The sequence below is a fragment of the Lissotriton helveticus genome, chromosome 5_1 (genome assembly GCF_964261635.1).
Source record: "Lissotriton helveticus chromosome 5_1, aLisHel1.1, whole genome shotgun sequence".
Lineage (NCBI taxonomy): Eukaryota > Metazoa > Chordata > Amphibia > Caudata > Salamandridae > Lissotriton > Lissotriton helveticus.
The window spans coordinates 256,905,624-256,918,644 of record NC_136065.1 but is presented as its reverse complement, the minus strand read 5'-3'; the positions used below and the strand labels follow the sequence as shown (position 1 = coordinate 256,918,644).

The 13,021-nt window shown below is 40.2% G+C and overlaps 1 protein-coding gene across 1 annotated transcript in view; it reads left to right on the top strand.

Moving 5' to 3' along the window:
• Window positions 1–8,505, top strand: part of RNF224 (ring finger protein 224) — an 81,645-nt gene extending 73,140 nt beyond the window's left edge. The window contains exon 2 of the mRNA XM_078640877.1: window positions 5,490–8,505. Coding sequence (XP_078497003.1) covers window positions 5,490–6,012 — 523 coding nt within the window. The 3' untranslated portion in view covers window positions 6,013–8,505. The remainder of the gene's footprint in view (window positions 1–5,489) is intronic.
• The last annotated feature ends 4,516 nt before the right edge of the window (window positions 8,506–13,021 follow it).

Sequence of the window (13,021 nt, the reverse complement as noted above, 5' to 3'; positions counted from 1 at the left end):
TGGGAGAAAATCATTAGGTGAATCTACCGGGTCTTATGGAGACAATCAGAATCTGGAACTCGTGAGTCCACCGAGACTAATCAATTATGTTCACCTTAATGTCCTAAATATTCTTTAGCAACCTACAAAACAAGCATAGAAAAATTCTCATGATTACCATCGAGACAATTTAACTGCGGTCACTATGATACTTGTAAAAAATGTTCAGAACGTAGTATATCAGGATGTGAATAGTGAATAATAGTCCCACTGAGATTAGATAGACTGCCTATCCTATTGATGCCACGGTGATATCTATCATTAGTCACCGTGATAAATATATTATTCTCAATAAGTGACTATCCCTTGCAAGAAACAAAATAAAAGAAATATGGTTATTGGACACGTGAATAAAGAGATCAGCACACTCTGTATACATATGGCTGTCTAAATCGGAAACGACACAGCCTCATTAATATACATCCTTTGTTATCGGTATGGGGTGGTCCAATAATGTTAATATAAAAGAGGTTTGTCACTACAACAATTTGATAAGATATAGTAGTATATTAATGTTGATATAAAAGAGGTTGGGCACTACAACGACTCGATAAAATATAGTAGTAGAATTCTTTCCACCTATCTACATATTATCAGCCGTATGAGCAACAGAATACGAGTGCTCATCACTATAGTAACGCATAGGTAGCCTTAACCAATGAGAACCGATAGTTGTAATGCATAGGACTACTCGCAGTCTCGCATAGAAGACACGAGTAAAAATCGCCATAGAAACGCATTAAGTCTTTCACCCAATGATCACCAATCACTGGAATGTCGTGAACCAATGCGCGGGAGAGAGTGAAACTCGCAGTCTCGCATAGAAGACACGAATAAAAATCGCCATAGAAACGCATTGAGTTTTTCCCCCAATGAGCTCCAACCATGGGAATGCCGTGAACCAATGCGCGGGCGAGAGTGAAACAGCAGTAATGACGCGGGTCAACACTAGCAACAGTTTCCATAATAGTTAATACTTTAACCTATCGGGGGAAGCAAAACAAGCGCCCTATCAGAACGCGGCAGGTATTTAAACCAGGAAACAAAGCGGCAATTTATTTCATTTTCTGGAAATCGACCGGAGGTGACGGGCTGCCAGGAAAAAGGAGCAGGGAGGCCGACTGAAACTAAAAAGGTAATAATGAGAGGAAAAAGACCAACCTAATTCAGGGATATTATGAATTAGAAACAGGGGCACTAAGGATATTAGTGAAGATGAAATAGAAAATATAATTAACAGCAAAATGTGCCTATTGTTCTTAAGTGTGCACATGAAGATAAATAGAGCACCTCTGGGATACACAAACTAAGTCTATAGCAGCTATGATAAATGACAAACAACAGATGGTATAAGAAAAAGATCCTATTAATAATATTTGCATTATACATTTACAGAAAACTATACATTTGCGTGATTATTCCCAGTCAAGCGACATGCTGGCCGTTGATCTTCAATTGTAACTAAGAGGATCAAGTTAACGACGGCGTTTGAATCCCTATTCATTGGGTAAGGGACATTATGTGAGTTAATATGATCACAGTGATTATGAGTAATTAAAAGAGTGTATAAGTGAGTGATTAATTGAATTTTTCAGATAAAGAACCATCCCAGTAATAATCATCACGGTGGCTCCTCCTGGCAGCAATTCCCAGGAAGAATATAGCAGACTAAAAGGTAGTAGGTCAATTGCGTAAACATCTTGAATTAATAGATGTAGGATGGTCTTTGTAATTATATATACTAAGGGTAATACCTATTTCTCTAGGTCCATAAATACTTCCTGAAGCCCGCCTATAAATGCAGATGGCTACGGAATGAATATTGGTCCAATACCCAAATAAAAGAGGTATGGAGTCAAGTTAATGTCTGTCTGGTATATGGTAGCAACCAGGTATAAAAACATTAATAATACCAAAAGATGGTCATCTAAAAATAAATATCTTTTTCTAGATCTATCACATTTGTTAATTGAATACGGCAGATCGTGAATTTTCTCTCATCGAGAAACCCTTAGAAAACACTTGGGGCCAGTCATTACCCTCCAGCAGAGCCATTTTTACTTTTCTGAAATAAGGTAGGCTGATATTAGAAAATGTTTGTTAATGTAAGGAACAGCATTGGAATAGAGAATTCCAAGGGAAAGGCAAACATAGTTGAACTGTGGAGTTATGCAGGGAAAGAGAGTCAATATTGAATATCTAAAGGGGAATGGGCATAAGATACCATGTAAATAACATTTTTGCTGTAAAAAACTAAGTGTTCATCTATCTGGGCAGAATGTATAAAACTGGTATGGTTGAAAAAAAGCATATGCAACTATCAATATATGAAATGTGATTAAATGGAAAACAGAGATAGTGTTGTTAAATGATGCATTAATATGTCAAATGGATGGTAATTCTGTGTTTCTTAACTGTTTAGAATCAGTCCTGAAGAAGGTGTTCTATAAGAAAAACCGAAACGCCGCGTCGACCTTTGTGATTCTTTTCGTTTTTAAATTATTTTGTATAAAAATCACATTTTTGTTATGAAGTACATTTGTCCAATTTGAACATGTTTTTTTAATTGTTTTTAATACTTACATGAATTATTATTGATTGTGTTACTTGATTATGTTAATAAATGTGAAACAAGAGTTTTTACCAAACATTTGTTGCGATATGTCTCAGATATCTTTATAGCTTGAAGTATTCGCTATTGTTGAACTACTGTCCCCTATGTCCTGTTGTATCTTTGCCTTTACCGCCCATCAAGCTGGCATGCTGTCTATAGTTAAATACCCTCAGTAATAATACTGAACCTGGATATATCCTCTGATGTCCATTCTGTAACTGGGACCTTTTCTTTTGATACTAACCCTTCTATACTTAAACAGCGGTTCTTATCTGTGTGATAAGCCATGATGTTCATTGACTGTACAGTCACTGGCGTTAAAACCCATGCCTTTGAATTTTGTTACTTTTCAGGTTTTATCGATAGGCATACACTAGACAGTGAAAGGCAGAAAATAGTTTCTGCAGTTTAAATTGCTATGCCAATTTTCAAATGTGGTTATTGTTTGTGATGTTTTCCAGGATCTAAGAGTTTGTGTGCCAAGTCTGCTACCTTGTACTCCATTGTTTTATTATGGGGAGCCATTTTCTTTTTCCTCGTCACACCTTTCTTCCATTGGGAATGGCAGAAACACAGTTGAAACATTGAGCTCTGATGACGTAATCAGAGATGCATGTTGTTTCCTCCCCCAGAAAGGTTTTAATACTTTCTCTTCTGTTGCCTTTCGCAATGGTTACAAGGTTTCTTGCTTTACCTTTACGTTTGCACGGTAGAAGTGTTTTCCATGATGAGAGGTAATTTTCATGCACAAGTAGGAAATCTTTTGTGATGCTGCAAAGTTTTCGATTGAAATTCATGGAGATTGGTTGAAAAATGTACCTTTTTACACTCACCTCTGGCAACTCTCTTTCTGTTTCTCTCACTCTTCTCTGTTTCTTTCCCTCTCTCTCAATATATTTTTGATGCTGAGCATGTGAGTCCTTTTAAACAATAAGATGAAAACGATCTTTTTTTTCTGGTAAAGAATGAGGATCAGGCAGTTACAAAAGAATTAGAGGTGAGAGGAACGTGTGGAATTTGACTCAGCAGAATTCTGCAGTTAGATAGGTCAGTTCCCAGAGTAAAACAGTGTCTGCAAAAAGTTGACATGCGGATTTCAGACTATTTTACTGCTTAGGGTTGCTGCAGTACGCTGCACAGTGTTATGCAGAAGGCAACAACATCAAAAAAGCATTATTGGCCGACTGGGGCAGCGGTGGGGATTTGCTGAGATAGCTGATGATGGGCTCATGGGTCCCCAGGGAATGCCCACATATAGTCCGACAAGTGTAGAGGGCCTGGGAACAAGCCATGGTCCAGGTTGTCCATAGGGCACCATACACTATCTCACTCTCATTACAATGGCTGCAGGGGTTTCGCCAGATCCAATCGGTCATGGACATGACCAAATGGTACGAAGGGAGATGCACGACATCCAGGGATTTGGATACGAATGAGACATTCTTTTCCTTTGAGGAGGTGAGGGAGTGGTTTCAAGTCCCAGGGGGGCTACTTCCTACAATATGCAAAAATCTCAAGCACAGCCCCCGAGATATGGACCTCATACCTGGACGAGCCGGCAAAGTCCCACATGCTAGCACTATTCAACCGGGGTCCACCAGAGGGCTAATCTCACGTATGTATAAACGCTGAAAGAGGACGGCATATTCGAGACCTCTAAGACAAAAGATAGATGGACTTCGGACTTAACGGTCCCACTCCCTGAGGGTGAGTGGGAAAAAAGTGTTTGCCCAGGTTCGAGAGGTAGCTAGCAATGCTAGGTTCAAACTCATACATCGCACCTCCATGACACCTCAGAGACTAGCCCGGTTTAAGCCGGGGTGCCCATCGCACTGCCCCAGGGGCGGTACAGACCCTGCAACCTTTATACATAAGACCTGGTCCTGCACCCATCTGCAGCAATACTAGCAACAAGTACTCCGGGTGCTCTGGTCAGCCACAGCAGTATGAATAAAAGCATCAATCAAACATTGCCTATTAGAAGTCCTACCAACACCACGAAAGGGGATGACGATAACACACAAATTTGCTTACCTGGTCCCAGTACTTGCTAAACAGGGCATAGCCATACATTGGGCACACACCATCCCCCGAACAGTGGATAGATGGAGGGCAGACATGCGAGAGTGGGGAGTGGCTGAGAAGGGCCGTTTTTGAGTGGTGCGAACCAACAAGAACGCAGAATGTGATTTGGAAAACTGGGGGCACATGCTAGAAGAACTGCACTGCAGTTACCTGGAGATCACAACAAGAGGTGGGCACAACACAGCAGTCAAGCCACACATCACATCCGCTGTACCCAGCAACTGACAACACTCTTGGCTCTCAAATTAGCCCTATGGGCAGTCGGTAACACTCTTCTGAGGATAATGTATGTGATGGTCATGCACAGTTGCAATAAAAATACGTTTAAAAAAAAGATTACATTATTTTGATAACCTAAAAACCCAATAGCCAATGTGTTTTTTGATTTTTTAAATCCAGGATTTACCTTTAATAGTATGCTTGAATTCATTGTGGAAAACATTTTGTCCTTAGGTAATTACTCTATACTGCAACATATGAAACTATAAACAAGGTGTCTCTCAGCTATTATTATTTATGTGGAAGTCTAGACACTGTTCTGTCTTTCCCCTTTCTCTGCATTACTTGTTAGATATATGAAGCATTTTGGGTTACCAAGTACCACCTTCTCTAACTATATACAACTTTATAGAGCTACAGTGTATTTGTATTTATTTCTTGAAAGTTTGATCACTTTGTTACAAAGCGTCTTCAATGCATTTGTCCCAACGTCTATGTTTTTGGGTCCTCATGTTGTATTTTTTCCCCTTAGCATGCTGCAGAGTCCTGTGGATGTGGACCTTGGTGAAATTTTGGACCCAGAACCTGTGGCACTTACACTCACAGGCACTGAAGACAAGACGTCAGATAGGGGCAGCAGGAAGATTGACTGCATAATTTGCTATTCCTCCTACAACCTGTCCAATAGGCTACCACGCAGGCTGTACTGCGGCCACAGCTTCTGCCAGTCCTGCATCAAAAGACTTGATGCAGTCACCAACGAGCAACGCTGGATCCCCTGCCCACAGTGCCGCCAAAACACTCCCACCCCGCGGGGTGGAGTCACCATGCTTGACCTGGACCTAGCTGCTTTCCTAGCTGTGAAGTCAGAGAAGGACGCTGCCCAGCCAGCCAGCAAATCTGAGTTGGACATTAATTCAAAGGCCCCTTCGAAAGATAAACCAGTTACACGCCAGCCCTCTGGTTCGTGCCAAGAAACCATGCCGGAGGCCCACTTTCCGGGCAATGCTTGCTGTAAAAAATGCTTTTGTTGTTGCTGCTGTGGCTGCATCTAAGTCCTGGACCCAGGATAGTTTATTCCCATCCTCCTGTGAATTTCCTGCATCCTTTGGCCATTATCTACACCAGACGTATCTAGATCGTGTGAGCGGACACTGGTCAGGCCAAAGCTGGATACCTCACAAGGAAATGCATAGTCTAGTGGTTAGGCCTTAGAGCAGCCAGTGTAGAAGGTCTGAGTGAGTTCATGCTTGAGCACCTCGAAGGATACCTCACAAGGAAAGGCATAGTCTAGTGGTTAGGCCTTAGACCAACCAGTGTAGAAGGTCTGATTGAGTTCATGCTTGAGCACCTCGAAGGAAAGTGCAGATGGAATGTGGTGCTCAGAAAATGACCAAATTATAAAAAAAATAATTTCCAAACAATTGGCAAAAGACGTCAGGGGACAGAGATTGTGTTCTGGTTTTTCATTTGTACAGTGCAGAGGATCTTGTAGCATGTTCCATACACACTGGACTGGGGTTCTAAGCTAGCACACAGGATTATCAAGGAATAGAATGTAATTAGAACAAAAATGTATTTAGACACATGATTTGTTCATTATGAACACTCATTTTGGAAATAATGAATGTGTAAATGCATACATTATTCCACCCGGCTCTTTTTTCCCGCCATTTAATCCTATATCCGTTCCTCATTCCCACTTTAATTTAATCTCCTCATATTTATTCTCCTGCACTCACTCCCATATTAGACCTTCTTCTCGTGTTCTATTCCCCCTCTGTCCCCATTAATTATATTCTTCTCAACGATTTCTCAGGAAGACCACTTCATGACAATAGGTGGGGAGGTAGCAACCAATATATTACTGGTACATGCATGAAAAGAGGCAGAAGACATTTTCAACATATTTGTTAATACAAAAGAAATTCTACTCTTGTTTGCCTTCTTTGAAGATATTCATAGGATTGCCTCAAATGGAATCAAAGTGTCACGTCAGATGCGAGACTTTAACAAACATCAAGTTGATGGAGGGATGCTTCCATTGATGTCAGCCGCCACTGGCAGTCAATTGGAAAATATTCGAGTCCATCATTTTCTCCTACTAAGACACTCTAGGCAGAGGCACCGCTTATGCAATTTACTACTGACCCTACTCCTAATGAGAACAGTCCATCATGACCTGCTAGGGGTGGGTGTGCCACCCCCCAGAAGGGAACATAAGACACCCTGGACCAGTTTTGACACATTTGGACCTCATCAGTAGGGTGCAGCTTAAGCCTTATTGTATAATGAACATGATACCCAAGTCTGGGCATACCAGATGAATTTAGGGTATCATCTGCTACAAACAGGGCGGATGAAATGCTTGAATTAATCAATGTGTTCACAAGGTAAGGGCTTGTTTGAGCAATGGAATTAAATTGTCCCCAAGTTTCACTGAAGCATTCCTGAACGTGGACCAGTGTGTGTCTTACATAAAATCAAAGTTTACTCAACTAAAAGCATGTTCTCCTTTGTAGTTACACAAATATTTGTTAATTTGTTTATTTGAATCATGTAGAGGTAGTCTAAAAATATTTTTTGATTACCATAAGCATTGGAATGTTCCTGTAGTAGGTTCACCCTTACATTCTTAAAGAGAGAGCGGCACAAGAGAATGACTTTGCAGGAGATAGGCAGAATCATAGACGAGGCAAACACCATGCAAAGACAAATACATTGTCAGAGAAGGCAGGACTGAGTATTAAATACCACCAGAAAAATGTGCAATGAGGCCAAGATTCACTTGCATAGACCTTTAACACATTGACTAGGATCTACACATGTAATGGACACCCAGTTTGGTATATGTATGCTGGCATGCTGCCCGTCCAAGCAATTAGAAATTACATTAAGCAACATATTTGAATGTATTGTAGGAAGTGCTCCATGCTGCCTATCCAGTGAGAGGCACCTGGAACCAAATAGAGCAAATGGTTGTAAGCACATAAATGAAACATACATACAAATATCCTTTGTAAAAAGAAAGGTGGAAAAGATAAAAAGTAAAGACAAGCAATTGCAGCAGATTCTTTCACAATCAGACCTAAGAGATGGGCAGTGTCTAAGTTTGAAAGGTCAAATAATTAGATACCAGATATAGGTTCACCACTTAAATATATTGCATTCCAGTCATCCCTTGTGATCACTTCACCAGTTCATGATTTGGTAAGAGGTGGCAGCTTATTCTCCAGAGCGTAAAGGAAATAAGCAACCTACAAGAAAACAAAGACTGAATATTTATTAGCATCACCTAATCCTATTAGGAGTTTTGTAAGTATCATCAATTATTGCAAAATAGGGTTATGTTGACACTAGTCTATTTGTCCTTTAATATATTATTTCATTCTTTCTCACAAATTCATTTCTAGCTTAGAATCTTTTCTGATTATGGTTTCTTTAACATAAGCCTATTTTCTTTCACAAATAATTGATCTCTCCTGTTTTTCGTGTTATATTTGTTTTCTCATAAAGATAATTGTTCTAGTCAATGGTTCTCTAAATTAAATGTGTTCTTTTTAATACTGAGTAGTCATTGTCTTCAATTCATTACATCCAATCTGTTTTTTTCCACATCTAAATGTTACAGGGGTATGAAGTTTTTTTATATCCAACAATCGTTTTCTATTTAAAATGTTGTTGTAGTAAATACATTTCTTAATTAAAAGGAACATATGGTGAATGATAAAATACACATTAAACCCCAGATGACATCATCAAACAGAGCAACATTCTAAAATTTCTATTGTGGTGATTGCTAGAGATACTACATTTGGAGAAGAACATTGTTTTCTCTTCACTCAATGTTGCCTTTAACACACAATTAAAATGATATCCTAAGTTTCTTTTGAGTGATGTCAAAGAGTAAGCATCATCTCTCTTCTGGCTGCATTAAGATAGTATGGTCTTCCGAACAAAGTACTTTCTTATCCTGATTTAACACCAAAGAATTACATTGATAAGGTTATCTCCGAGACAACTAGCAAAGATATGACTGCACTACATACATTTTCCAAGTCAGTCTCCACAAAATCTTTCTGACTGATTCTGAAACTCATGTGTAAACTAATAAGATCACTTGTGATACAGCAATGCTGGTCCAATAGTACAGCCGACCTGCGTTCTTTTCTGTTTTTGACCATCACTTAGTGACTGCATTCAAACTTCTCAATGCATGTTCACTCACAGTTGTTCCTTGAAATAATTGGTTAGCACAGAAACCAGAAGCACTAAGTTGATTCTCTGCATATTCCAGGACAGTTTCAAGAAAATAACCACAAGGTGCAGACTACTTTAAATTCAATGTCCTCCTTGGGTAGCATCATCACAGCATTTACTGCTATGATCCTCTCAGTAGAGTTACTTAAGAGGCATTCTGGGAAATGATTGTTATGACAATATCATGAATTTATAGCTTTATCAGATAGTGAATTTTTCAAACATCTGTTATATAGTTGTTTTTACTACATTCATTAGCCATAATATTTATGCCACCTCTTTTTACAGTAATGCAAATAACTCTGCTTTGACCTGTAATTGTATTTCTTTAACAATGCTCACTGAAGTGCCTTGATACTTGACTAAGGAAGAAAGATGTGTGTCTTCCTAGTAAGTAATACTTTTAGGGACGTGGTTGGTAGGATATGCTATAAGATGTCACAGCAGTTAACTAATTTACTAGATCTTTCATAAATGTATCAATTCCTATTTTATCTACAGTTGAATTACCAATATTAATTAGGGGTTTCAGACATATTGAGTGAAAAAAAAATCTTCTGTCTATTATTTTAACATCATTTCCAGTTGGATCACTTTCTAATATTTCTTGAAACATGAATATTCTAACATGGTTCCACTTGATCTCAGAACATTCATTCAATAGGAGCATGTTTGGTTCAAAGACGATGTATGACACTGTGACAGTGTTGCAGGATTTAAAACATACGTTTAAAACAAAAGCATAAGAAATACTGCCTACGCAAATAGGAACACTATCATTGAAGTAAATGAACCAGTTTGTCGTGGAACAGTAAATATATATTACTCAGCGCAAGTCCCAGTCCATTTTACCTGCAAACACAGAGCGGTAGATTTACTAAATTTAATGTAATGAAGCGCAGCAAACAATATGTTGCACTTTGTTTCGCTAGGATGAGTGCGCAGGAAAGATACATATCTATTCAGATATGGCACTTGTGCTTCCTTGCTAGTGCTTGAAGCCTAGCAGAAGTTTTGTTATGGAAAGGAATGCATCCCATATACAAACTATGCTAAGTCATACTTTTAATCATTGTGCGTGTGTGATGTACAGGGCAGCATACATGGTAAATGTAGAAAACTGGGTTGCTGGTTGAGGGGCCTGAAAACATAATCAAAGAGGAACCACAATTCTTGTCATGGTGAAGTGCCAAGCTATCCCTAAACTAACCTGTGCTCATCCCTAGCTTGGCGCAGTGTAGTCAGGCTGAATTTAGAGGCAATGTGTAAAGCATTTTTGCTACACTTCAAACAGTAGCAAATTGAAAACATACCACAAAAAGAGCCTTATTCCAGATTCGGCAAATGGAGTACATAATAATAATCCAAAGGTATCCCATGTTAAAGATTTAAGTGAAAATAGTGCCACAAAGCACAAAGGGGCCGATTCACAGACCTAATTTAAGACAAAATCCTAAACGTACTACTTTTGGTATTCACAGAAGGCATTTAGTAGTAGTAAAGTTAGGATTTTGTCTTAAGTTTGTCTAAAGTTTGTCTTAAGACTTAAGACAAAATCCTAACTTTACTACTACTAAATGCATTCTGTGAATACCAAAAGTAGTAAGTTTAGGATTTTGTCTTAAGTTAGTTCTGTGAATCGGCTCAAAACTGTGGATATTTAGTCGGCCGGATCAGGACAAAGTCACAAGTCCAGGACAACCAGAATGGAGCGTGGGCCAGCTACAGAGACTCACCTATACCCACTGAATAAGAGTACCTTAAATCCTCTTTGCGGAGCGTTCCGATGTCTCGTGTCGAGGATGCGTTGGTTCTGGGTAGCTTTGGGGTTGCGATTCGAGGTCCCGTGCCATCGTTGATTGGGGCCATCAACAAGGAAAGCTTGCAATGTGAAGTCCTGCATTGAGGATGTGTTGTGCAACGGTTGGTTCCAGACAGTGTGCGGGACTTCTGATGCCAAGTTATTGTGCTGTTCTTACAGCAGAGGCGATGCATCCGTTCTGTTCAGGTTTGTGTGTACAGCAGAGGTGATGCATTCGTTCTGCTGGATCCATGCATGGGCTGGCAGAGCATTTTTAGACTACCTTCCAAGGGTCCAGGACAGAGGTGGCACCAATTGGCAGGGTAGGACTCATAGTTGTAGAGTCCAGGTGTTGGTAATAAGAGACTAGCCCTTGGAATCCCTCTTGTGGCCCTCAGTTCGGATTACAGGTCCAGTCCTTCTCCCCCAGGCAAGAGGGCAGCAGTTAAGCATAGCAGGCAGCAGTCCGTCACGGCATCAGTTTGGTAGTCCTTTCTGCGGCACAGCAATCCATGTACCTGACAGAGTCTTCCACAGGTCCAGAAGTATACTAAAGAGTTTGTGTCTGAGGCCCAATATTTTTACCTGGTGTCTCCTTTGAAATGGGAAAAGTTTCAAGAGGTTTCCATTTGAAGTGTGCAGGCTTCCTGCCTCCCCTGCACTGACTCCAAACTATCTACAGAAGGTTTGCAATCCTTTTTTTTTATACTTTCTTTACTGCACAGTTTTTAGCAGGAACCCCGAAACCCTCCACCCCCACTCTATCCCGATCCAAGCCCAGAAGAAAATTTCATTTTATCCTTAGGGAGATTACATACAGCAATACAAAGTCAAACATATCACAAAATTCATCTTCATATCGCTCAACTGTACACAAAAATACTTAATTAGCACAGGACTATGTATCCCTAGTGAGGTCCCGCTATATAACCCCTTGACGCCCCCCCTTTGGCTCTCCAATCATTACTCCCTTGTGTTGCCTGTGTTCTCAACCCTACGCATCGCATCTCCATGCAAATCTCTAATCCAGGTCCTCAAGGGAGCCCAAATCTCCAGCCCTCTCTTCTTTAGCTGACTCCCTTTCCAGGCATAAACCGCTGAATCCAACCGATATACTGCCATACGTTTGGCCATCCACTGTTGGCTAGTAGGTGGAACCGGATATAGCCAACCAGTGGGCAAACAAAGTCTGAACACCATCATGGCTAGGAACAGAAATGCGTGAGTATGCCACAAAACCTCTACATCACCAACCCCTAGCAAAATGAACTAGGGTAATTACTGTCTGTAGCCCCAGCTCGTTCTCAAGCATACTAACAATATCTCTTTTGAGGGTATCAAGGCTAGGGCATAAAGTGAACATATGAATAATATCAACCGCATAGCAGCCGCAACGAGGGCAGTGTGACCCGGATAGCCCCCCCCCCCATTTTTCTATCTTTACGGAGGTGATTTACAGATTAAACCAGGTTTTAAAGTGTTGCATCTGCATGTTGGTTGCTATAAAATAGGATTGTGCGAGATACATAGAATCCTTGCATTCCCCAGTCCCTTTCTGCAGCAGATCTTTCCACCTACAGACATGCTTACCTAGATTGTCAACCATTTTATCATTCACCAACCCATACACAGTACCCAATGAGGGTTTAGATTTGAGGAGCAAATCTATCCATTCAACTGTTGCAAAGCCAAAGCCCCCCCTTATTTTTAACAGGAAATCCCTTATCTGTAAATCCTTGAAAAATTCCCTATTCTCTAGCCCCAACTTGTTCTTAATCTCTTCAAAAGAGAGAATCCCCCCATCACCCATAAAATCCCAAAAATTCATCAAACCCCGCTCTTTCCAGTGCCTCACATAGCCATTGTTAAAAATATCTGGAAGCATGTCATTGTTATTCAGAGGGGTATATGCATTGAAACGGCCTAGCCCAAATTTCTTCTGAACAGCTGTCCACACCCTAGATGCACTGGTCAAGGTTTTAAACTTGACCCGTTTAAAATAA